Below are 22134 nucleotides of genomic sequence, written 5' to 3'. Positions count from 1 at the left end.
AAGCCAGTTGGTTAGAACTGATTACTCAGTTCTGTCCCCCTCAGAGCAAATATATGCTCATAATCTTGATTTGCAGCACAGGAGGTTGGTTATAAGCAGTAAGTATCACACATAATATGTGACAGCTTCTGTGCCCATTGAAATTATCAAGGCATTCATTTCTCAGGGCTTGATAATATTAGTAAATGGGGTGAATGTGGAGGTAGTGATTACTTTTTAAGAAGCTCTTGGCTTTAAAAGAAAATTCAAACTCTAAAACATCTCTCAGAGCTGATTTTAATCAACTATTGAAGTACACAATTTTTCAAGAATTCCTCATTCAGCCATTGCATTATGTGGTATGTCAGATTAGCAGCATCTTGTGATTCCATATCAGAAGCTTTCTGATAAGAGAAGGCTCCTGGTCATGTTACCACATTCGATTATGAAGCCAAATATTCCAGACATCTGTGTAAAAATTATAGGAATATTATATCCTTGGTTATAGAAGTTTGCAGTTCCTCTTTAATTTTTTTTATCATGTATGAAAGAAAGTGTTGCACTACTTGAATGGAAGATCTGAAGAGAGCTAAGGATGTTGTGATAGTCTTTTCTTTTGGGCAATTTCGTCTTACACGACTGTGAAGATTCACTTGTTTGCTAAGCTGAATTTTGTGGTTTAAAATGCGACAAAAAAAAGTGTAATGCAGAAAATAAAATCCTTAAGGGAATTCTTCCATCCACATTCTCACCATATCTTGCCTGACTTTGTAACCCTGGAGAACAGATGTGACCGGTAAACACTGCATTTAGAGAACCATGTGTAAAGAACTCATGTAGTGAGGATGGCAGTAATGCATTATATTTGAGCCTCCTCCCTATTAGCCTCCTATAAAAATAAAACAAGCCCTTCTTTTCTATGTGAAGTGTTGCAGTTTCCAGTCAAAGATGAATCTTGTTATCTTGCTTTTGGTATTTGAGATTGGTTAGACTAAGTGCTACTGAGATAATGTTTTTAAAATTTAGGCTTTTAGGTGGGTTTCTCACTTCTGTTGTTTTTTTACTTTGTGTGTGTGGTTTCTCTTAGTGGGTTTCCTTTTTCTTCTTTTCAGAAAGCCTTGTTTAATACTGAGATTGACTAAGAAACAAACGATCAATTAAATTTTTTTTCTAGTCAATTACAAATGAAATTTCCTAAGAAATAAGGTTTAAGGCAACATTTTATTAACTCACTGTAGGAATACTTAGGTGTCCTCCCACAGGTGCCAGCAAATGCTCAGTATTCATTGTAGCTTCTTCTGGAGCTAATGAAATTTCCTGTTTCTATCACACTACCAGTCAAATACTGTCTGTTTTAATTACTACAGGAGTTATTCACAAGCTTTTCCTCCACAAAATTCTTTAGTGTGGTCCCTGCTAGCAATATGCTGTGATACATTCTTCATAATCTTTTGTACTTTTTGTGTGTCATCTTTGCACGTGACAGTTTTGTGTAATGCATTTGTTGATCCTTTTGGAGTGTAGGGATACTCTGCATCATAGGATTGAAGCACTGCCATGTGAAGCCAAAGAGCTGAGTATAAATGAATGGATCTGCTGTACAAATTCCATCTCAGTCCATTGTTCATATGGACCTTGTCATTTCTTGGGTAGTATGAGTGGTGGGAGCATCAGAGCAGTGTTTTTGAGGTACGTATGGATGTACTAGTACATTTGTGCAACATTTCCATTGGCTTCATGAGCAGTTTCATCTGCGGTTCATTGCCTTGCACAAGTTCTACAAGCACAGGAAAGCTGGTGGCTTTCCCAGTGAAGTACACTCTTTCTCAAGGAATACTTAGTTTGTACCCACAGACTTGTAGAAGTGCGTTGCACAGAAGAGTAATTCTGAAGGGTCGTCCAAGTATGAACTTCAAATGGAGAATAACCTGTGTTGATAAAATATAAAAATAGATGTTGAGTCAACGTGCCCAAGCCTGAACCTTAAGAGTAGAAGTGTGGTAGGCTTGTAGAAGTGCCATGTATGGAGGTAGTATTTTATATGGAAGCTGCAGGGAAGGGAGCAACATATTTTAAAGGAGTACAGGTCAAATGTGGAATAGGAGTCAACCAAAGCTGACAAGGTTGACAGATGAACAGGGAAGCTGTCTTTCAGTGTGTGCTGAAGTGTTCAGATCCTGCTTGAGTGCACTTACTAATCTCATAAAGGTTTTGAAGGCTGTGCGCTACTTGGATTTTAACACATGGCAGTTTGATTCAGTGGAACGTGAGCTCTCAGTTACGTTCAGTTGAATTACTCTACTGTTTATCTTTGTTTTCTGTGCCAGCCTCCAGATTCTTTGTGCATAGTAATGAAATACTCAGTTTCTTGTTACAGTATTTCTACTCTTGACTGTTCTGGATCTGGAAGATGGATGGCATGTCTGTCCATCACTCTTGTATATTCATGGACATGGGTTAGTGCTGACTTACCAAATGTATGGTTTTTTACTTTGCTTTGAGGGATTACCTGCACATTCCACTTCCCTCTTTTACCAGCCAAACAGCTGATGCAACTCTGCAAACTTTAGACAAGCCACCTGAGCAGTTAAACAGGTTCATTTTGGTTTCTATACATCCTGCTACATGCCAGCATGGGGATGGGAGTGAAGGCAGGTTGTGAATGTGTTGCACTTTATCAGAGTAGACTTTAGACTTTCTGTTAAATGTCGACACGTGATAAGAAGAAAGGAAGGATAGAAAAGGAGCTGCCATTTGGAAGGCAAAATCAAGCCTAGAACTCTTCCACAGAAGAATTAGAGGTAGGGTTGATAATCATAATTGTTCAGCCTATAGAATTTTGTAACCTCTCTGTTTTCTTTTATAGCCTTAAGCAGTGTGACTTAAATTTCTTTTCTTGAATACTGGTCTTATCAGGTTAGTCAGTAACAGACAAGAAATTTTCAGCCTAAATGGAAGCAGGACCATGGACTTGAGTAATTAATGCTTTGCAGTGGTTCAAGTGTGGCCACAGTAAGTTTGATGCCTGGAGGATGAGGAGTAAAATCTCTAGTAAATTAGAAGGTGATATTTTGTCAAGTTGGTACTTGAAGATGAATCCACAAAATTTGCACTGAGAAAGTAGAATGTGCATGTTAAAAAGAGGAAGATTTTAGGTCTTGGATATGTTCATTCTTGCTTTAGGAAAGCAATATGTTTAATCCATTTCCTTCAATGTGTTTTGGCAGCCTGGATTTTTTGCAAGTGGGTAACCATAAACTGTCTGTATAGATAGTGATATTTTCTAACACATACATGCATACATGCGTGCATAAAACCAGAATACATATCTGACTCTAAAGGAGATCCATAAACCACTGAGAGGATATGTAGGGTGAGAAGAGATTTGTTTCCCCCATGATGTAAACCTAGTCTAGTCGAGGGTGTCCCTGCCCATGGCAGAGGAGTTGGAACTAGATGATCTTTGAGCTCCCTTCCAACCCAAACCATTCTATGATTCTATGAGGTACATGCATTCTATACTGGATGCTGTAAGAATGTAATAAGAAGTGAATAGACTACAGCTAGTGTACAGTGGATAAGGGTGTACCTATCTGGATCACTTTTACTTTTTTGCATTCATGTTTGGTGACTGTTGTTGTTAATTCCTCTTTCTTATGGTGATGTTACTTTGTGCGTGTAATGCAGCCTTAGAGAAAATGAAAAACTTCCCTTCATGGTATTTTTATTAAGTTTATTATTTTATTTAAGCAAATAAAGGCAGTTCTACCAGCATTATCCTTAAGAGCATTTGGCTTGTAATGTTCTTTAATATGCACTAAGAAAAATTGGCATGAAAGCTACTGTATGTACAGAACATTGTTGACAGTATAGTGTGTGTGTCAAAACCAACAATCAAATCAAAATAATCTTCCTTTAATTTTCAACACAAATTGAGGATTATCAAATGTGTGTTCTTTCTCTACCTGATGACATTTACCTACACCTCTTTTATAATTACAGATCTTAGCCCACGGAAGTATTTTCATTTACCTGGAAAAAAGGAAAAGAAAAAAAAAAAAAATAAAGAGAAAATTAAATGAATGTTTGTCACATTTTTTTAAGGGATATAGTATAATTAGTTCATTGTATTGATATTTTTGATATCCAGCTATATTTTTGAATGCTTCTGTCAGTGTTTCCTACTTCTCTTTGTAGCAAATGGTGATTGCCATTAAAATGTCAAATATTTGTCCTTCGCCTAATTCACATTCCCATGAAGTTCGTTGTTCTCTCTGAAATGCTGTAGATGGCCAAAGTATGAGTATCCACACTTATATCCAAAGTGCAAGTTTGTAAAGGTTTAATTTGTGCTGCTAGCTGAAAATGTTGCATTTATTGGTATATGTATATTTTAGCCCTTGAATTTACTGTGGTAATAGATATATGTTGTATAAGGAAACAGGTGGTTTTGGACCCACCCTATTTGTCTCTGACTCTTTGAGAGGAAAAGATTGACAGTGGCAAAACTTAGAAAAGCAGAAGCCAACAGCTGTGAACATTTCTATTCTTATTTATTCATCTGAGCTTAGTTGTGTGAGTACCCTTCAACAAACAAGAAAAGAATAGCTGCCTGTGAACCATCTGAGTCAATATATGGTAGCCTTCTGAGCAGATTCTGAAGGGGTGAAGACCTTCCTATGTTGTTAGTTTGTAGAGATGAGAATTTGTGTGGGTGTGTGTAAAATTCAAAATCTTTATCACTATGCTAGCCAATGATAAAGAAATGTACCACTAAGCTACCATGCAGAATAATTGTTTCAGGAGTGTCCCTTCTGCAGGAGCTGTTTGAAATAGCATGCACAGATGTACTTGTCCTTGACTGGAGAGTGCAGGGAGTGGTTTTTGTTGCACTGATTTTAAAGCATTTTCTGGCGTGCATAACTGATCAGCTTGTCCTCGGGGAGACATTTCACAGCCATTCTGTTTGGCTGAAGGAGAAATGCTGTTGCGATGGCTTTCCATTTGGGATTTGGTAGGAAGAGATGGGTGGGTTTGACCATTCATTTTAAAGGTGGTGAATTGAGTAATTTTTCTTCTAGACACAGATTATATCAAAGACTATTGAGCCTTCAGAGAAGCTGTATAAAACAATAAAATTAAGTGATACTGCAGCAGGCACTAAGAAAACAAAGTATAAGAAGTTATGCTTCTTATGTTGAGAACTCAATTAAAAACAATGCTGTTTACCATTTCTCTAAAAAGAAAAGATTTTTCAATTTGCCTGAGATTTATTTAATGTTCACTTTCTTTTGTAGTGTTTTCAGTCTTAGAATTACCTTGCATGCTTGAAAGAAGGATATATTTTGTGGTAGGCCAGCTGTAGCCAAAAGAAAAAGTGCAGAAGGTTATGACATGGTTAAAAATTACAAGTGAGAGCAAACATGTCTTAGGTGCCTCTCTCCCTTTCTGCATGTTTACTTTAAGAACTGGTAATCATCCCACAGTATGGCCTTAGGTGGTGTTATGTTTGTGCAGTTAAGGGTGTGTGTTTTCTTTGTTAAACACAGTTTAGCAATTATTCTTTAAATTATGTGGGTGCTGTATTTGATTTGATCTGCTATTTGAGTCATGCTGGGTTTCAGCTGCAGGTTGTATTTTTGCAGTTTCTCAAACATGCCTTTTCCTTTTTTGTTCTGTCCTTGTAAAGCTGTAATTAACAAGCCATGGTCTTGGTGTATGGTAAAATGTTTTTATCAGGTTACAGAAAAAAAACGTTCCAGGCTTTGGCCCATATGATTCTTATTCAGAAGCAGCTTGTAAATCTGCTTGAAACTGTCATTTGGGAAACCTTGCTTGGTCCTGTATAGATGTGTGTGTGTGTATACGTAGACATCTATGTATACATATGTAATCTTTGAAAATGTGTCCCTTAATCCACCTGTTCATGAAATCTAAGTAGTTCACAACAGCTTTTCTCTTTTAAAGATTACTCCGAATTGGGAGAACTTCCACCGAGATCCCCATTGGAGCCAGTGTGTGAAGATGGCCCCTTTGGGCCAGTGAAAGAAGAAAGGAAACGGACATCCCATGAGCTTCGCGAGTTGTGGAAGAAAGCCATTATTCAGCAGATACTGCTCCTCAGAATGGAGAAAGAAAACCAGAAGTTACAAGGTTGGTGAAGTTCTTGATTATACCCTACTGCAATACAAGTTCACTTTTTGGTTTGCTCTGTGGCCTTGACAGTGGATTGGACCAAGCCTTAATGAACCATTTTAGGAACATACAAGTAAATCAGTTTAGCAGTATCTCCCTCAGCTCTCATTAGTGTAGGTTACAATTTACACCTTTTTTTATTACTTCACCTTATTTGTTTACTTCGTCTTAATTGGTACTCTTCTAGTTTTACAATGGCTGGGGTTTTTTAGCCTGGTGCCTAGAAGCTCCTCTGACAAGGAATTCAGCACAATCACTATCACGAACTGAATTCTTTTCTACGTTTGCATCCATAGGTCATTGTCTAAGCATTGGTCATTGCAATGTTCTGTCTAGCCAGTCTTGAAGTTGAATTGAAGTTCTTAAGGAGCTGGTTGTGGACTTCTATGGGTGCCTGCCTGTGTAGACACACTGTGCAAGCAAGGTTTGTATGGAGTAGTAATGACTTGGATCAGTCAGAATGGTGATGAGAAGGAGCTTGAGAAGCTGAAATTTGCAGTCGTTCTTAACCAAAATTGTTCCGTCGCTGAATGTGTAGCTGCAGCAAATTCATTGTGGTGGCAGTTTTTACACATGAAATGCAGCTGGTTAAGAATGCACATTTTCTTGTAGCAGCTGCATACAGAATTACAAGTGTTTACCCTTGAGAGCTGCTCCTTTGAACTTATGAATGATAAGGACAGAAATGTTTATCTGGCTGATTTTAGTTATTCAGGAAGGGAGTAGGCACCTGGATCTTCAAGGGGTGAGGTATCTGGCATGAAAATGGCAATTCTTCTCTGCCTTTGTGTAAACTTGAAGAAGGATTGTCTGTTTTCCAGGAAGAAAAATTGTGTAGAGAAAAGGCCAAACTGTGTGAAAAGGTCAGTACACCAAACACAAAATTCTTCTTTAAACTTGGGCTGAGACTCCTGGCTGGTAGTAGAAAACACCTCTCAGACATTGGATATGGCCTCCCAGAACACTTAGCCTGCCTGTAGGCTATTTGCTCCTAGTAGTATAGCTCCCCTATTCCAACCCTCATATCTGAAGAACGCCCGATACCTGCATTTCCTAAGAACCCCAGGTGACAGGCATGTTCCCAGCAAAGGTACTTGCTAATCCAGAAAAATAAAATATGGCAATGGATACCACATATAAAGTGCCCGTGGCTAAGGGGCCAAGGCCATCTGGAGAAAGAGGTACTGTTGAGCAATGATCTGTACAATCCCTTCAGCTTAGAGGAGTCCTGTCATAAATGAGCTTCTATCAAGTTGTTCTATTACTTTTTTATTTTTTTGAGATCTAGCATTTAGAAATAAATTTTCTGTTTCATATATTTATACTCCTGATTTTGTTTTTAAATTATCTTGTATTCAGGTTATCTGAATCTACAGCCAAGTTTTTGGCAACTGCAGGACATTAATACCCATAAACATTTTAACAAGTTTAATCAGATGCTTCAATTTTGTCTGCCCAAAAGAAACAATTGCAAAACTGTCACAAATTCGTTAAGATGAGCATGTCTGAAGCTATTTAGTGAATGCATGAATGAGATGGGTGGTGGCATGACTGAAAATGGAGGCTGTGCAATATGCACCGTGGAGCAAGGAAGTTGTCCTAGGTAGCAGCTGTGTGAAGAGGTCAGATGGTGAGACAGTACTTGAAAAAACAGGTGATACTGGGAATTGGGTAGTGTCAGTATCTAAAACAAGCTTCTTGATAAAGGCATATTCTCTCCTCAGTCCTTGCATGTCACTCCCATTGTCACATTTTTGCATGTGGCATAAGAAGACTGAATAAAGCATAAAAGTCTGAAAAGTTGCCAATCACCAGAAAACACTTGTTTGCAAAAGGCAGAACATTGAAAGATTTGTCTGAGTTTGTTTTCGTATAAACTGAAACTTAAATGCCATTTTTAAGTTATCTTCATACAATACCACCTGTGGTTTAAGGTTTTTTTTAATATTCTAATACATAAATATGTTGTATTTGACCTGAAGAAAATGTGAAGAAGTTGATGGTTTAGATACACAGAATCACTCTCAGTGTGGACACACAGCTTCAATAAAACCATCAGTGCTTGTAATTAAATGGTTCTTGGTTAAACACTGAACATAATTTACAGGGAAAAATCAAAAGCAACAAGAAACCAGGTATAAAAAAAAAACCCTAAGGAGTAAAATTAAGCTACAGCTGTCTGTATCAGGATGGGTAAAGCATGTGTCAGTACACGTGCAGCCAAAATCATATTTTAAAATGAAATACACTACTTTGAAGTGAAAAATAAAAAACTAAATTAGAAAATGTCAAAATGAAATACTATGAGGTCCAGATCTTGCAAACACTTAGGTAACATCATAAATCACATGAATAACCTCACTGGATGAAATCATTCATGTGTGAAAGCAACTACAGGATAAGGAGGTAAGGTGGACACTTCCCAAATATAAACAGTTCTTTGCTTTTTCCATTTTTAAAATCTAGAATCTTGTTTTAGCCACTGGAAGTACAGGACAAGCTAACCCTTTGTGAATCCCAGAATCTGATACTCTAAAAAACCTTAATTGCAGATACAGATGTCAGAACAAGATGAACTTAGTGTGTTGGCTGTTTTAGGGTCATTATGAGCCATGTAAATATCAGGTGATTTTTAACTGTTTAGTAAATTTATATAAACAGGTTGAACATGCAAACAATGGAGAGTTAAACTAACAAAAGATAATATCCTTTTAACATAGATTGTCTTAAGACTGTAATGCCACAGGACTGTGATTTTGTGAGTTCATACTGTGAAATCAGCAAAAGTAGCAGTAGGCTTATGATGTGTGGCAGAATGGCCTCAGAAGACACACTTATTAGCATTACAGTAATGCATTGTCACAACAATGAAGTACTGTGAATACATCATAGCAACTTAATTAAAAATCATGGTCACTTCATGATACACTATTTCATAAACGTGATTCCAAATCATGTTATTTGTAATTTGCTCGATGGATGTTACTGAGGAGCAGTATTTTTTAATATTTGTTTAATACTACAGAATGTTGTCAGTCCTTTATGTCTTTTAAACCCTTGCTCTGCTCATTTTGGCAAGAAGAGAGCTGCTGACCATATCCCAGGACTCTTGTCCTGGAACTAGGTGCATTGAGTCCTCAGCCACATTACAGCCCAGTTAAAAAACTGAAATACCCATTTTGTTAAATTCTCTATAGACTTACCACAGTCTGTCACTCCTTAGTGCTCTCTGTAGCTTTGTCTTGGTTTCCTTATAGCATTTTCTTTCAGCGTTTCATCCCTTTTAGGGATAGATGTCTGGCATCTTTCTATCTCATCTGCACTGCACCTTTTTTTCTCCATTTGAGCTGAAAGACCTCTTCTGTTTTTTCAGTCTTGTGACCTGCACAAATTTATCCACTGTCCCAAAAGGTCCTTTCTTATTTAGTTTACATTAGTGCCATTAATAAACCCTTTTTTCCAGGTACATTGTAGTACTAAAAAGCCACCACAAAAACAAAACTTAAAAGCTTTGCCAGGAGTCCCTTTGAAATTCTCGCTCCACTTCTAAACTTTGGAATTAACGCTCAGCTACAGAATTTGTTTTCACTTTTGCCACGGTTCTTTGATACTTTCGCAGCTATTAATTTTTTTTAATCCCTTATTGTCGTGGTTTTACCCTAGCCGGCAGCTGAGCACCACGCAGCCGCTCGTTCACTCCCCCCCATCGGGATGGGGGAGAGAATTGGAAAAGTTAAAGTGAGAAAACTCGTGGGTTGAGATAAAGACAGTTTAATAGGTAAAGCAAAAGCCGCGCGCACAAGCAAAGCAAAGCAAGGAATTCATTCACCACTTCCCATGGGCAGGCAGGTGTTCAGCCATCTCCAGGTAAGCAGGGCTCTGTCACACATAACGGTTACTTGGGAAGACAAACGCCATTGCTCCGAACGCCGCCACCCCCCCCCCCCCCGCCCTTCCCCCAAGCTCCTTATAAACTGAGCATGATGTCATATGGTATGGAATATCCCTTTGGTCAGTTTGGGTCACCTGTCCTGTCTGTGTCTCCTCCCAACTTCTTGTCCACCCCCAGCCATCCCGCTGGCAGGGCAGCGCAAGAAGCAGAAAAGGCCTTGGCCCCGTGTAAACACTGCTCAACACTAAGTCCATAGAACAAAAACATCTCTATATTATCAATGCTGTCTCCAGCACAAATCCAAAACATATCCCCACACTAGCTACTATGAAGAAAATCAACCCTCTCAGCTGAAACCAGGACATGAACCACACATGAAGATACAGTGCAGTATTCTCATAAATTGTAATCTAAGAAAATCACCAATACTACAGTGCACCTCTTTTCCAGGCGCTCCAATGATATAAAATGTCTTATTTAAGACTGAGTTATGCATTGACCCTTGTTCTGATTTCTTCAGTAGAGACGTTGAGCCTCATGTATATATAGTGTTTATAGGCCTATTTGTGTTCCGAGTTCTGAAATTTTCTATACTTGAACTTTCCTTTTTATGTAGTTTATAAAAATGGACATGTGAATGATCGCCTCTAAAGTATTTTTTTATAACTTTGTCATTATTATTATTATGGAGCTGTATGTATAAGAAATAGATTACTCTATTGATTTTTATTTTTATTTGGTGTAGTTCTTCTGCACTAATTTTTTTTTTAAGAGCTTGGAAATTGAAAAATCCTGTTAGGAAAATCTTGTGTTTATTTCATTAGTTATCGTCTCTCACATTTCTTCAGATGTCAAGAGTTGACTAGCTCTAAGAAACTTAATTTAACAGGCCAAACATAGTAAATATCGTGTATAATATCTTAAAAAAAACAAACAAAAAAAACCCCACCCACAATCACAAAAATTTAAACATGTAATGTTTCCGAATTAATAGTGTTTAATTTTAGGTGGATTGCATGATGAAGTTCTAAGTTAAATTAATGCATTTTACAAATAGTAAACAGTATTAACCGGCACATTCATATCACTTCCTAGCTTCAGAAAACAATTTGCAGAACAGACGTCTGAAACTTGACTATGAAGAAATCACACCATGCTTAAAAGATGTAACTTTGATTTGGGAAAAAATGTTGAGTACACCTGGAAGGTCAAAGATTAAATTTGATGTGGAAAAAATACACTCTGCTGTTGGGCAAGGTAAGCATGGTTTGCTATTTTGAGTTGTTGAAATGCATGTAAATTGTATTAGAAAAGGAATAGGGTGACCTCTTCACCACTCCTTATGACCAGATTCTCACTAGAGTTGTTACTCAGGTTGCTGACTAAACACGTAACAACATTCAGTATCTTCATGGTTATACAAATGCAAGTGACATTCCCTTTCACTAGGAGCTGCAATTGTATGACTGGAGTTAAAGTACTTGGCATTCATTTTTTTAATAACATTTGTCCTTACAGTAGAGTTTTGTATTATCTCAATCTATTATAATTGTTGCAATCCAATCATATAAATTAAAAGTTAAATTATAAGAAAAAAGCCTGGATAATGCCAAGGAAGTGACTGTGTAAAAAACCTGAAGAAACTGTCTGCATTATTATCTGGAAATTCTCTGTTCCAGCATGGGTAGTATGTGTGTATACAAACAAATAAATGGGTGTCTTTGTAGAACTGCCTTTTTTCTGAGTTCAACAACGCATTGTACCTGCAAACACCACTTACAGTCTTACTCACAACTGCAGGGCTGAGCAACCAGCCCCTCTCTCTACTGCATCAAAAGTAATATAACCTAAGGAAGTTTTTTAAATGTTCTAAGAAATTGGATTATTGCTCAATGTTATTTGGTGCCATGGCTGGACCCAAAGGCCTTATGCTCAGTGCTGTATGTAGCCAATGGTAAAGATGGCTGCTCCAAAGAGTTTTTGATAGTTCTATACAAAGCTTTCCAATGTGTAAAGGAAGTCTGAAGAATTCACCACTAGCAGATGTTTAATATTTTAAATATTGCACCTGCCTATATGTAATTATTCAAGCAAGTTAAACCAAATTGTCCATTTAAGATGAGTAGGTACATCTAGAGTTCTAACAATATCAAATGCCCCAAACACAAATCTCTACAGAGTAAGGAAAGCTCATTATCACAGGTTTCCTTCCGTTCATGTAAAGGGCTCTGTCCAGTCAATATTTGAGCATGAGAAAAACTTGGTTTCTGTTGATAGTCCAGAGATGCTGGCCTGTGTTAGAGGTCAAAATAAAACTTAAGAAACTTGGAGTGATGCAAAATAAGTAAATAAATAAAGCCCCACTTAGTGGATTGCTAATAAGAAGCACATGCAAGTAGCCAATAGATGGGCGAAAGTATCGCTAGCTCTTGATGCTATTTCTGTGTTCTGTTCTCTAGAGCCCAAGTGTGTCAAACCAGAGTTCTTAGTTCTTTCATATGTATGCAAAAATGAAAAATGCATTTAAACTGAGTTTAGCAAGTTTTAGTTTAGGCCAAAACCATTAAAAATAACTTGAGTAAGCAAGGCAAACAGGTAAGAAATGCAGGTTTCAATGAGCATGGGGCTTAAATTAGGATAACAAATATGCAGTGTTGACCTATAATGTACACTGCAGTAGATGTTTAAATATAGTGCATCTTTCATTTAGGAAGTAGTAAACTAAATATTTTACATGTACAATGCAGCATACAGAGATAAACTTAATATCAGACTACTTCCTTATAGAGAATTTTAATTAATTTGTAATTTTGCAGCTGTAAATATACACTATTAAGCAAGTTCTATGCTATGTGACACATTCAACCTCACTGAAGCTAATGGGATTTTAGATGTGTATCTGAAGGGAAACCTGGCTCATTCAGTGTCTGAAACAGCACTTTCCCTCACTGTTTCATGTTGGAGACTTTTTGATAATTGGGTTTAAGTTCCCTAAAGTAATTTACACAAACACTCTCTAAATACATTGGTGATGTGAATTCAAATATTATACATTTCTACTAGCATTTCATTTTCAAGCAATTGTCTCTGGATTATGATAGTATAGTAGAAATAAGTATTGCAGAGATAAATTCATATCCCTTTGTGGTTATATGAGAAAAGGCAGTGAAATTGCTCTAATATGTTTTGTTATCTTTCCATGTAAGTTGTATGCTTGAGTCAATTTTGATTTCTCCTATTGTTGTTTTTATCTGTGTGTTACATATACACCAAAAGAAGAAAGCAGTCCAAAAAACTTCAAGCTATAAGTTACTTCAATATCTGTTTCCAGTACATCATGGATTAGATGGAATAGTGTATTGATCTCTTGTGTAGATGATTTAATAGCGCCAGTCTTGTGCTGAATAAAGTATGCATGTAACAGTAACCTTTCTGTTCGTTTCAGAGCTTTGCAAATAGATACAAATAAAGACTACCATTACCTATGTGAAAGTTAATTAGCATCATCCTTTTTTATAGAGAAAGAAATTGAAGCTTTAAAACATTTTTTACGTGTACCAGTCATTCAGCAAATCAATAGCAAAACCAGAAATGCAATATTTCCTGTCTGATTATCTGCCTTCTATTGTATTCTCTAGATCACGCCTCACTTGTACTTTATTTTACTTCCAGTATGTGTGCATCCTACCTTCCTAAAACTTCCTCCTAACAACAGTGTCAGTGCTATATTAGTGAAAAGTGTTAATTATTTCTACTGCAGTGCTTTATTGTGTACTTTACATGGAAAAATGGGAGATAAGCATATAACTTTTCAGAGACAAGTATGGCAGTTTTTGCTGCATCTTCTAGTACTTCTCAGACTGGATGTAAGTGGTAACCTTAGTCTTGGGCAGCTCACCCTGTTTCTACCTTAAATCTCTCCTGTTAAGATGCTGATGTCTTTTATTGGTTGAGGGAAGCGTAAGCTCTGTAGTTTGATCTGCTTCTATAGTCTACTGGAGATAGCAGATATGGATCTAGCAAATAGGGATCTGCTTGCATGTCTAGCAGATATGGATCTTCAGTTCCTCAATCCTGTTAGCTCAACTATAGCTGAACCCTCAGTAGGAGTACAAATTACTGTTTTAATTACTTTATTCTCTCAGGAGTACCACGTCACCACCGTGGGGAGATCTGGAAGTTTCTAGCAGAGCAATACCATCTTAAACATCAGTTTCCAAGTAAACAACCACCAAAGGACACACCTTATAAAGAACTCCTAAAACAATTAACTTCCCAGCAACATGCAATACTTATTGACCTAGGTAAGTACAGTAGTGATCTGAAATTAAACTAAGGGCTTTATGATCTCTGGAAGAGATTTAAATTAAAGAAGGAAATGCACAAAAAGCCTCTCACCATTTAATATTAGGTTGTTGGTAAGAACTGCTTTTAATCTTGTATAAGTGACACCTATTAGTTGACACCATTAGGAAAAATGCAAAATCTGCATTTCAAGCAGAGGTCCTTTGCAACATGTGGTAATAAGAGATTGCTAGATGTAATTGTACTGCATCTGTACTTCAGATATTGGCAGTGAACTCCACAGGCCTGTGGAATACAAATTGCCAAGAAAGGAAGTCAATATGTAAGTGCGGACTGTTGAATAACGTGTGCTATTCATTCCTGATGTCTGCTGTTTGCTGTCTCGGTTAAACACTTTTACTTGAAATAATGTAGAAGTTTTAGTTTTTTGCTTTTTTCCCCTCTTTTTTTAAATGGGTAGTTGCTAGCAGCTGGTGTTTTTACTTGTATTAAAACAATTATGAAAGAAGCTCTTTTTAATAATAAAAAAAATGCTCTTTTTAAGGCAGGTTATTCACACCTAATTCACTGCCTAATTTTGAGCAGTAGCTGGCTCCTGATTTAGGGACAGTGAATTGGTCTCTGGAGGCACATATGCTATTTGAGTTTAGTAGAGAGAGGTTAGGAACCAAGGCTCTTAAATTTCAAGTAACTGGTAAGTGGGCTTCAGGCAGACTTTTGGTCATCTTCAGTAGAGATTTCCATTTTCCCCTCACATTTATTGTTCAAAGCTCAAAAAGTTTTTTCTAGTATCAGAAGGAAACATGAGAAATAATATCTAAATGGAATTAAAAGATTGTTTAGGGTAGGAGCAGGAGCGATTGCTCCAGATAATTGTGAAAGAGCAATCTTCATATACCTCAAAACATTATGCAATTCTTAACCCTTCTTTTTACTTTTCCTGGTCCTCTTCCTTTTTCACTTTTTGTTCCCTTGTGTGAGATTGTCTTAACTGATTGCTAGGCTAAGATGATAACGAAACCCGGGAACATTTAATAAGACCAACAGTCAGTATGCTCTGTAAGATGTGGATCAGTATTAAGCACGTTTATTGTCTCTGGTTGCTGCTGTTCCCAGATGGTTTTGTTAAGGTCTGTATCAGTACCAGCAGCCTCTCCATCTCAGAAGGTCCCATGAGTCAGCCATTTGTTTCATAGCCCTCACAGAGGTACTTCTTGGCATCCCCTCTCTCCTCCCCTCTTCCTTCATGAAGACTATTACCTTTTCTCTCCAGTCCTGCTCCCAAGGAGCACATGACTGCTCCTCAGCTGGGTTAAGTATTCTGTGGAATCTGTTGGGGTCATTAAAGTATTTCTAACATGACAGTAATTATTCAAATATATGTGTTTGTTGAGTCAGACGTTCACATGTCTAACCTTTACCCTGGCAAAAGTATGTATGTTTGAATGTAAGCCATCTAATGCAAGTTTGTAACACCCCACTGGTACATGGCTGAATTGGAGCTTTTTACAGATAATCCACAGATGATCCTCATGAGTAAATGGTTGTGGATATTTTTAAAGATACTGTTCTCTCCTCCTTTAGATGCTTCAGTTCAGTTTATTGTCTTGGAAACCAGGAGCTGGTGTTTTTCCAAGGGCATCCCAGCTCTTGTGTGTGGGATAATCCTTTGCTAACTCAGTGTTCATTATGCTATTTCATAATAAAGGAGAAAACTAATGATTTCTTCCAGCACATGATAGAACTTACAAAAGGCTTGTGTTGTGGGGTTTTGCTTTGGGGCTGAGGAGTTGTGGGACAATTTAAGAGGTCCAAAATCACTAAGTTTGAGTAAATGAATTTGCCATGACAAACTCCATCAGGGGAAGTTGTGCACTGCAAGCAACCAAATGTCATGTGTTTGTTAGAAAATTTACGGGAAAATCTGTACTTGGTTTGATCTGAATGATTAATACATATTGTATTATTTTCACTTACATCTTTTCTGTAAAGTAATAGTACAGAGTTGTCCCATCACACTTCTGCTATTTATAACTACTCAGTCTTTGAGTATTTTTAATTGCAAATGAAAGGTTATACCCCCTTTCTTCCACATGGAAGAACTGCCTGATGAGGGAGCATCTATACCCAGAGCTGTCCAGGGGCACCTATTTCTTAATAACTCAGTGTGCAGACTATCTTCAGCATATAGTGAACTATGAGATTTGTCAAGTTTAGATGGTGACCTAAGCTTTATATGGTAAATGAGAATATTTTCTCCTTTCTTTTGCAACACTTGGTAAAGTGAGTCAAAATGTTAAGGCAGTGCATAGAAAACAAGAATGTGGTGGAACAAGTGTGTTTCTGCAGAAACTGGTGTGAGCTGAGGTGGGGAGGGTGATGGTCGATGCCACCTTCACGTTCCTCTACTTGACAGGCCTGCCAGGTTTAGACCTGGCACTGGGGAAGTGAGTAACACTCCAAGGAGCCCTAATGCCAGCTGGGAATAAGCAGTTCCAATGTAGGTAATTGTTTCCCTCCAGACTTTGTCACACCAATTCTAGGAATTCCCCTGGATGGCACAGCACCAGAAGCAGTCTTTTGTTTTGGAGAGAGGCATTTTTGTGCAACCAGAGATCATTTTGGTAGCAAGTACCCATCAGTCAAGTCAGGTACCTGGTGTTGATGCCCCTGGCAATGAACATTGGGATTCTGTCTCACTGAAATGCCCTAATAAGGAGTGAATAGTTTGGGCTGGACTAGTGAATTGAACACCTTCAGCATAGGGGAGAGGGGTGGGACAACTCCTGAACGGTAGGGAGCACAGTTTGTTTGACTCACACCGCAGATTGGGGCTTGCTGGCTCAGCAAGCTGTTCATGTTTTCTGCCTGGTTCTGCACACGAACACTTTCTCATCCTAGCCGCATGCTCTGCTTGTAGAAACAAATGAGTGCATGTGTTGGCAAATCAGTAATGGCATGGTGGTTTTCATGCAAAGTGTTGTTTTTGCGGGGCAGTTACTTGCTAGCCCAGTAGCTGAGTGAAGGATCGGGCCCTATTATTTCAGTAAGGTGAAACTAGGAATCTGAAGACTTCAATGATTCGCGTTGAAATAGAGTAGAGCTGCACAGTAACAGACAGCATAACTGTATAGGCAGCTAGAAAGAATTTGCATGTTCTGACTTGTGTTCCTTCAGGCTATCAAAAGCATTTATCTTAAGCAGATCTTTAAGAATCCTTCTGAAAGCATGCACTTTTTGCTTGAGAGAAAAAGCTATGTTCTTGCAACATGTGGTTAAAATATTAAAAAAAAACTTTCCCAAATTAAGCTAAATAGGTCTTGCTAACACAGTATAAGCCAAACCCATAGTAGTATTGCTCATACTTAGTTGAATAGATGCATCTTCAGCTGTAAAGAGTGCTTCCTGAGAGTGAAGACAGCAGTGTGCATCTGGATGCAGAGGGTAAGGTACAGCAGCCACTTGCCTGGCCCAGTTTGTGTCACAGTGCTATTTCATTACCTGGCCAAGAATAAAGCCACAATTACCTGAAGGCTTTTTTGTGTATTTCCTTTTGTGGCCTCACCTGCACAAACACTGCAGTCACTTGGGATTTCAGGTCCTGAACACCAGAGTCATGTTCAGTAAATAATTTCATCTCTCAGTAAGGTAGGGTAAACTAACTTCCAAATGCTATCAGTTTAGGAAACCACTGTACTCATCACTGGGTGTTTGCTGAACACAGTAGAAAATTATGTTTTGCTTTATTACACTTCTGAAATATAGTAGTAGGTACTTTCTCATTCTGGTGCTCTTGAGGCATCACAGTTCATTTACACTCTCTTCAGCAGGGCCAGAAGCTGTTTGTTCCTAAGTAGAAGCTAAAATTCTTAGTTAAGTCATCACCAAGGCACTTGGAAACAAATCAGCTTGTGAATTTAGCAGTTCTGCTCCTCCTCCTCCATTTAGTGTTTTTTAGAACTTCTTTGGTTTTTTTTATTCTTGCTCAGCTTGTAACTTTTCTTCATGACTTGTATGAAAGGAGCCTTGCCGCATTACTGAGGCAGTACAGGTCTGCCTTTAGGCTGTGTTGTAATAACTTGTCATTCAGGCAGAGGATTCCTTTGCAAAGGAACACAACCTCCTTCTCATTTGGAAGCTAGAAATATTTCTTCTGTAGTGTTCAGCTCTGTGACGGCCTGGCCAGGGGAGACCTGCCCAGATACTGAATGCCAGTGTCCCCTGTGACAGGCCAGAGCAGCTACCAGATGGCAGAAGGACTCTGCCCTGGGCTTTGTCTTCTTGAAACAGGAGCTCTGATGTTATCTGGCGGCACAGCAGCATTCCAGGAGTGAAAGGGTGGGGTCCTATTTAACAAGTGGGGCTGAAAAACAAGCTTAACTTAATACTAGAACAAAAGAAGTATTCAAATTTCTCCTCTGTTGAGGTATTTCACAGGGGAAAACTGATAGGGGGAGGGTTTTTTCCTAGAAAATAAAATATTCCCTTTTGGAAACATTTTATAAAAAAATCTTTAAAAGTGAAGTCTTCAATGTCTCTGTTCACGGAATCACAGAATGGTTGAGATTGGAAGGGAGCTGTTGAGATCATCTAGTCCAAACCCCTGCTCAAAGCACGATCATTTAGATTAGGTTGCCCAGGATAATGTTCACTCAGATTTTGAGTATGTCCACAGATGGAGACTCCACAAACTCTCTGGGCAACTTGTGCCAGTAGCTGGGCACCCTTACAATTAAAAAAAAAAAAAGTTTTTTTTTCTCTTATGGTCAGGTGGAATTTCCTGTATTTCAATTTGTGCCGGTTGCCTCTTGTCCTGTCAGGGGGCACTACTAAGAGCCTGGCTCCCTCTTCATTCCTTCCCACTGCATATTTGTGCACATTGATAAGATGCCCCTGAGCCTCCTCTTTTCCAGGCTGAACAGTCCCAGGTCTATCAGCCTTTCTTCATAAGAAAGATGCTCCAGTCCCTTCATGATCTTTGTGGCCTTTTGCTGGACTCTCCAGTATGTCCCTCGTACTGGGGAGCCCACAGCTGGATGCAGCACTCCAGGTTTGGCCTCATCAGTGCTGCACAGAGAGGAAGGATCAACCCCCTCAAACTGCTGGCAGTGCTCCTCCTAATGCAGCCCAGGATACAGTTAGCCCTTTTTTTCTGCAAAGGCAGACTGGTGGCTTGTGTTCTTCAACCTGGCAACCTCCAGGACCCCCAGATCCTTCTCTGCAAAGCTGCTTTGCAGCTGGGTGGCCCTCAGTGTGTATTTGTACCTTGGGTTATTCCTCCCCAAGTGAAGGACTCTGCACTTCCCTTTGATGATTTTTCATGAAGTTCCTGTCAGCCGATATCTCCAGCCTGTCGAGGTCCCTCTGAATGGCAGCACAGCCCTCTGGTGTAGCAGCCTCCTGGTTTTGTGTCATTTGCAAACTTGCTGAGGGTCCAGGTTGTTAATGACCATCTCTAATGAGGGGTCAGCTAGAACAAAGGCTACAGGCACCATGTCTTCAAGGGCAGTGCTGAGGAGACTTGGTTAGAAGCTGCCAGAGCTACTTTTACCACAGTCTCAGGCTTGCCTGCCAGCATCAGGTTGCCAGGAGAACCCTGGCCATCCTGGGCAAAGTGTCCAGATGCTCAAGAAGAACTCAAAGAAGCAAAGCCCAGAAACTGCTGCACAAAGTGCCATGTCTGTTGGCTGCCTCTGTTAGCTACACTCTCATATAATATGTACATAGCATATATAGAGAGAGAGCATATATCACAGCACATACATAGCTACATGATTCTTGATATTGTAAGGGCTGCAGAAAAAAAAATTTGAGTTTTTACTTGCTGAGTAAATATTATGGGTCAAACTGATTGTGTAAGTTACTTAGTTGGATTAGTTTGTTTTAAGGACATGTGGCCCCAGGTCTGTATGAAAATTTACAGATAAGCCAGTCTGGGGTGGAAGTTGTTGTCTTTTTCCAGAACTGAAGGACTGGAAATGGCTCAATTGTACTCCTACAGCTCTGCAATTAGTATAGTTTACCTTAGGCTGGGATTTAAAGAGATGTAAGGAATAGATCCAAAGCCCATTGCTACCAAAAGTTTAGCTCCCACAACTGACTTCCACTCTCAAAGCATTTGTCACTTGTGCTGGTGCTCGTGAAACACCTCCAGGAGCTGACACAGCTGAGTGACGGGCAGAACAACTAACCCCGTATAAAAGAGGATTTTTCTGCCAGGTTAGTGAACTGGATCAGCTCACGGAAGTCTGAGCTTCATGCTGCAGGAAAGGAGGAAGGACCCATAAGGCTGGGAGGGACCAAGGCAAGGAGGGAGGTAACAAGAGACATTTACTGCAAACAAAGACAAGAAGAAAAGAGCAAGGGAAGGAGCCCCAACCCAGAGAACTCAAATGTTCTAAGTCTGTGCCTGTATCCTAACAGTTGTCTAAAAGTCAACACTTTTTAATCAAGAGGACTGGGTGAGTCATTGAGACACTGAATAGAGTCTCCGACTATTAGAGGCAACTATCGCCCTATACAGCCTTTAACAAACTGATCAACTGTCTTAAGAACAAATTGCTGAGCTGTTCCAAACAACAGACTGTCCCCATCCTGGAGCCTGTCTTCTCTGACAATTGCTAAGTTAATTTTGTCACTACTGTAACAAAACTAATCAGAGAAGCCCTTATCTGTATAGTATGAGTCAATAGTTCTGTATTGTTAACTTCCTTGTGGTCTTCCTGAAGGTTGACTCAGAATCTACCTTTCAGAAGAATCTACCTTTTGAAAGACTGATTAATTTGATAACGTGGCAAGTATTGTTGGTTTGCTTTTTTCATTTTTTAGTTTGTCACTAACTTCAGCTTTTTTCACAGGACGCACATTTCCAACCCATCCGTATTTCTCAGCGCAGCTGGGAGCTGGGCAGCTGTCACTCTACAATATTTTGAAGGCCTATTCACTTCTGGACCAGGAAGTAGGATATTGCCAGGGCCTTAGTTTTGTAGCAGGAGTTTTACTACTTCATATGAGTGAAGAAGATGCTTTTAAAATGTTAAAGTTTCTTATGTTTGACATAGGCCTGAGAAAACAATATCGTCCTGACATGACAATTTTACAGGTATGATTTCAATTTTTTCTAATAAAAGGATGCTAATGTTAAAGCATAATAATGCAATATAGATAGCATTATCAAAATCTGCACCTGAAGTTAAATTCAGCTCTCAAAAATGATGGAGGATAATGTGGGAAAAGAATACATCATCTTAAATGCACTAGTTTCAAATAAAAAGACTACCAGGAAAACTATGAAAGCTATAAATAGGAAGAATTCTGTTATGTCTTGTATGAGGTTCAAATGACCCTGCAAATGAACCTGTCATAGGCTTACAGGTGACCCATCCTGGGCCTTTTAGGTGGCTTCTGAGTATTTCTTCACACAATTCTGTCCAAACATCAATTGACCAATATCTTTCACTGTTTCCAGTCAAAGTGTGAAGCATGGACTTTGCTGCTATGAGTGTTAGAACATGTTTATCTTTAGTCTCTTTGTTCTTATTCCATGCAGATCCAGATGTATCAACTGTCTCGACTTCTTCATGACTACCATCGAGATCTCTATAACCACCTAGAGGAACATGAGATTGGCCCCAGCCTCTATGCTGCTCCCTGGTTTCTCACCATGTTTGCCTCCCAGTTTCCCCTTGGATTTGTAGCCAGAGTGTTTGGTAATTCTTCGTAAAACTTTTATCTGTTCTTTTTGAAAGTTTATGTTTGGAATC

At 38.8% G+C, this 22134-nt stretch overlaps 1 protein-coding gene across 7 annotated transcripts in view; it reads left to right on the top strand.

Annotated features, from left to right (window-relative positions):
- TBC1D1 (TBC1 domain family member 1) overlaps nt 1-22134 on the top strand; it is a 114848-nt gene that overhangs the window by 80473 nt on the left and 12241 nt on the right. For all 7 annotated transcript variants that reach the window (XM_075752323.1, XM_075752325.1, XM_075752322.1 and 4 more), the window contains 5 exons: nt 5947-6132; nt 11162-11323; nt 14212-14370; nt 21229-21473; nt 21921-22080. In XM_075752323.1, coding sequence (XP_075608438.1) covers nt 5947-6132; nt 11162-11323; nt 14212-14370; nt 21229-21473; nt 21921-22080 — 912 coding nt within the window. The remainder of the gene's footprint in view (nt 1-5946; nt 6133-11161; nt 11324-14211; nt 14371-21228; nt 21474-21920; nt 22081-22134) is intronic.

Source organism: Balearica regulorum, chromosome 4, assembly GCF_011004875.1.
Source record: "Balearica regulorum gibbericeps isolate bBalReg1 chromosome 4, bBalReg1.pri, whole genome shotgun sequence".
Taxonomy (NCBI): Eukaryota; Metazoa; Chordata; class Aves; order Gruiformes; family Gruidae; genus Balearica; species Balearica regulorum.
This window is presented reverse-complemented; position numbering and strand designations above follow the sequence as displayed.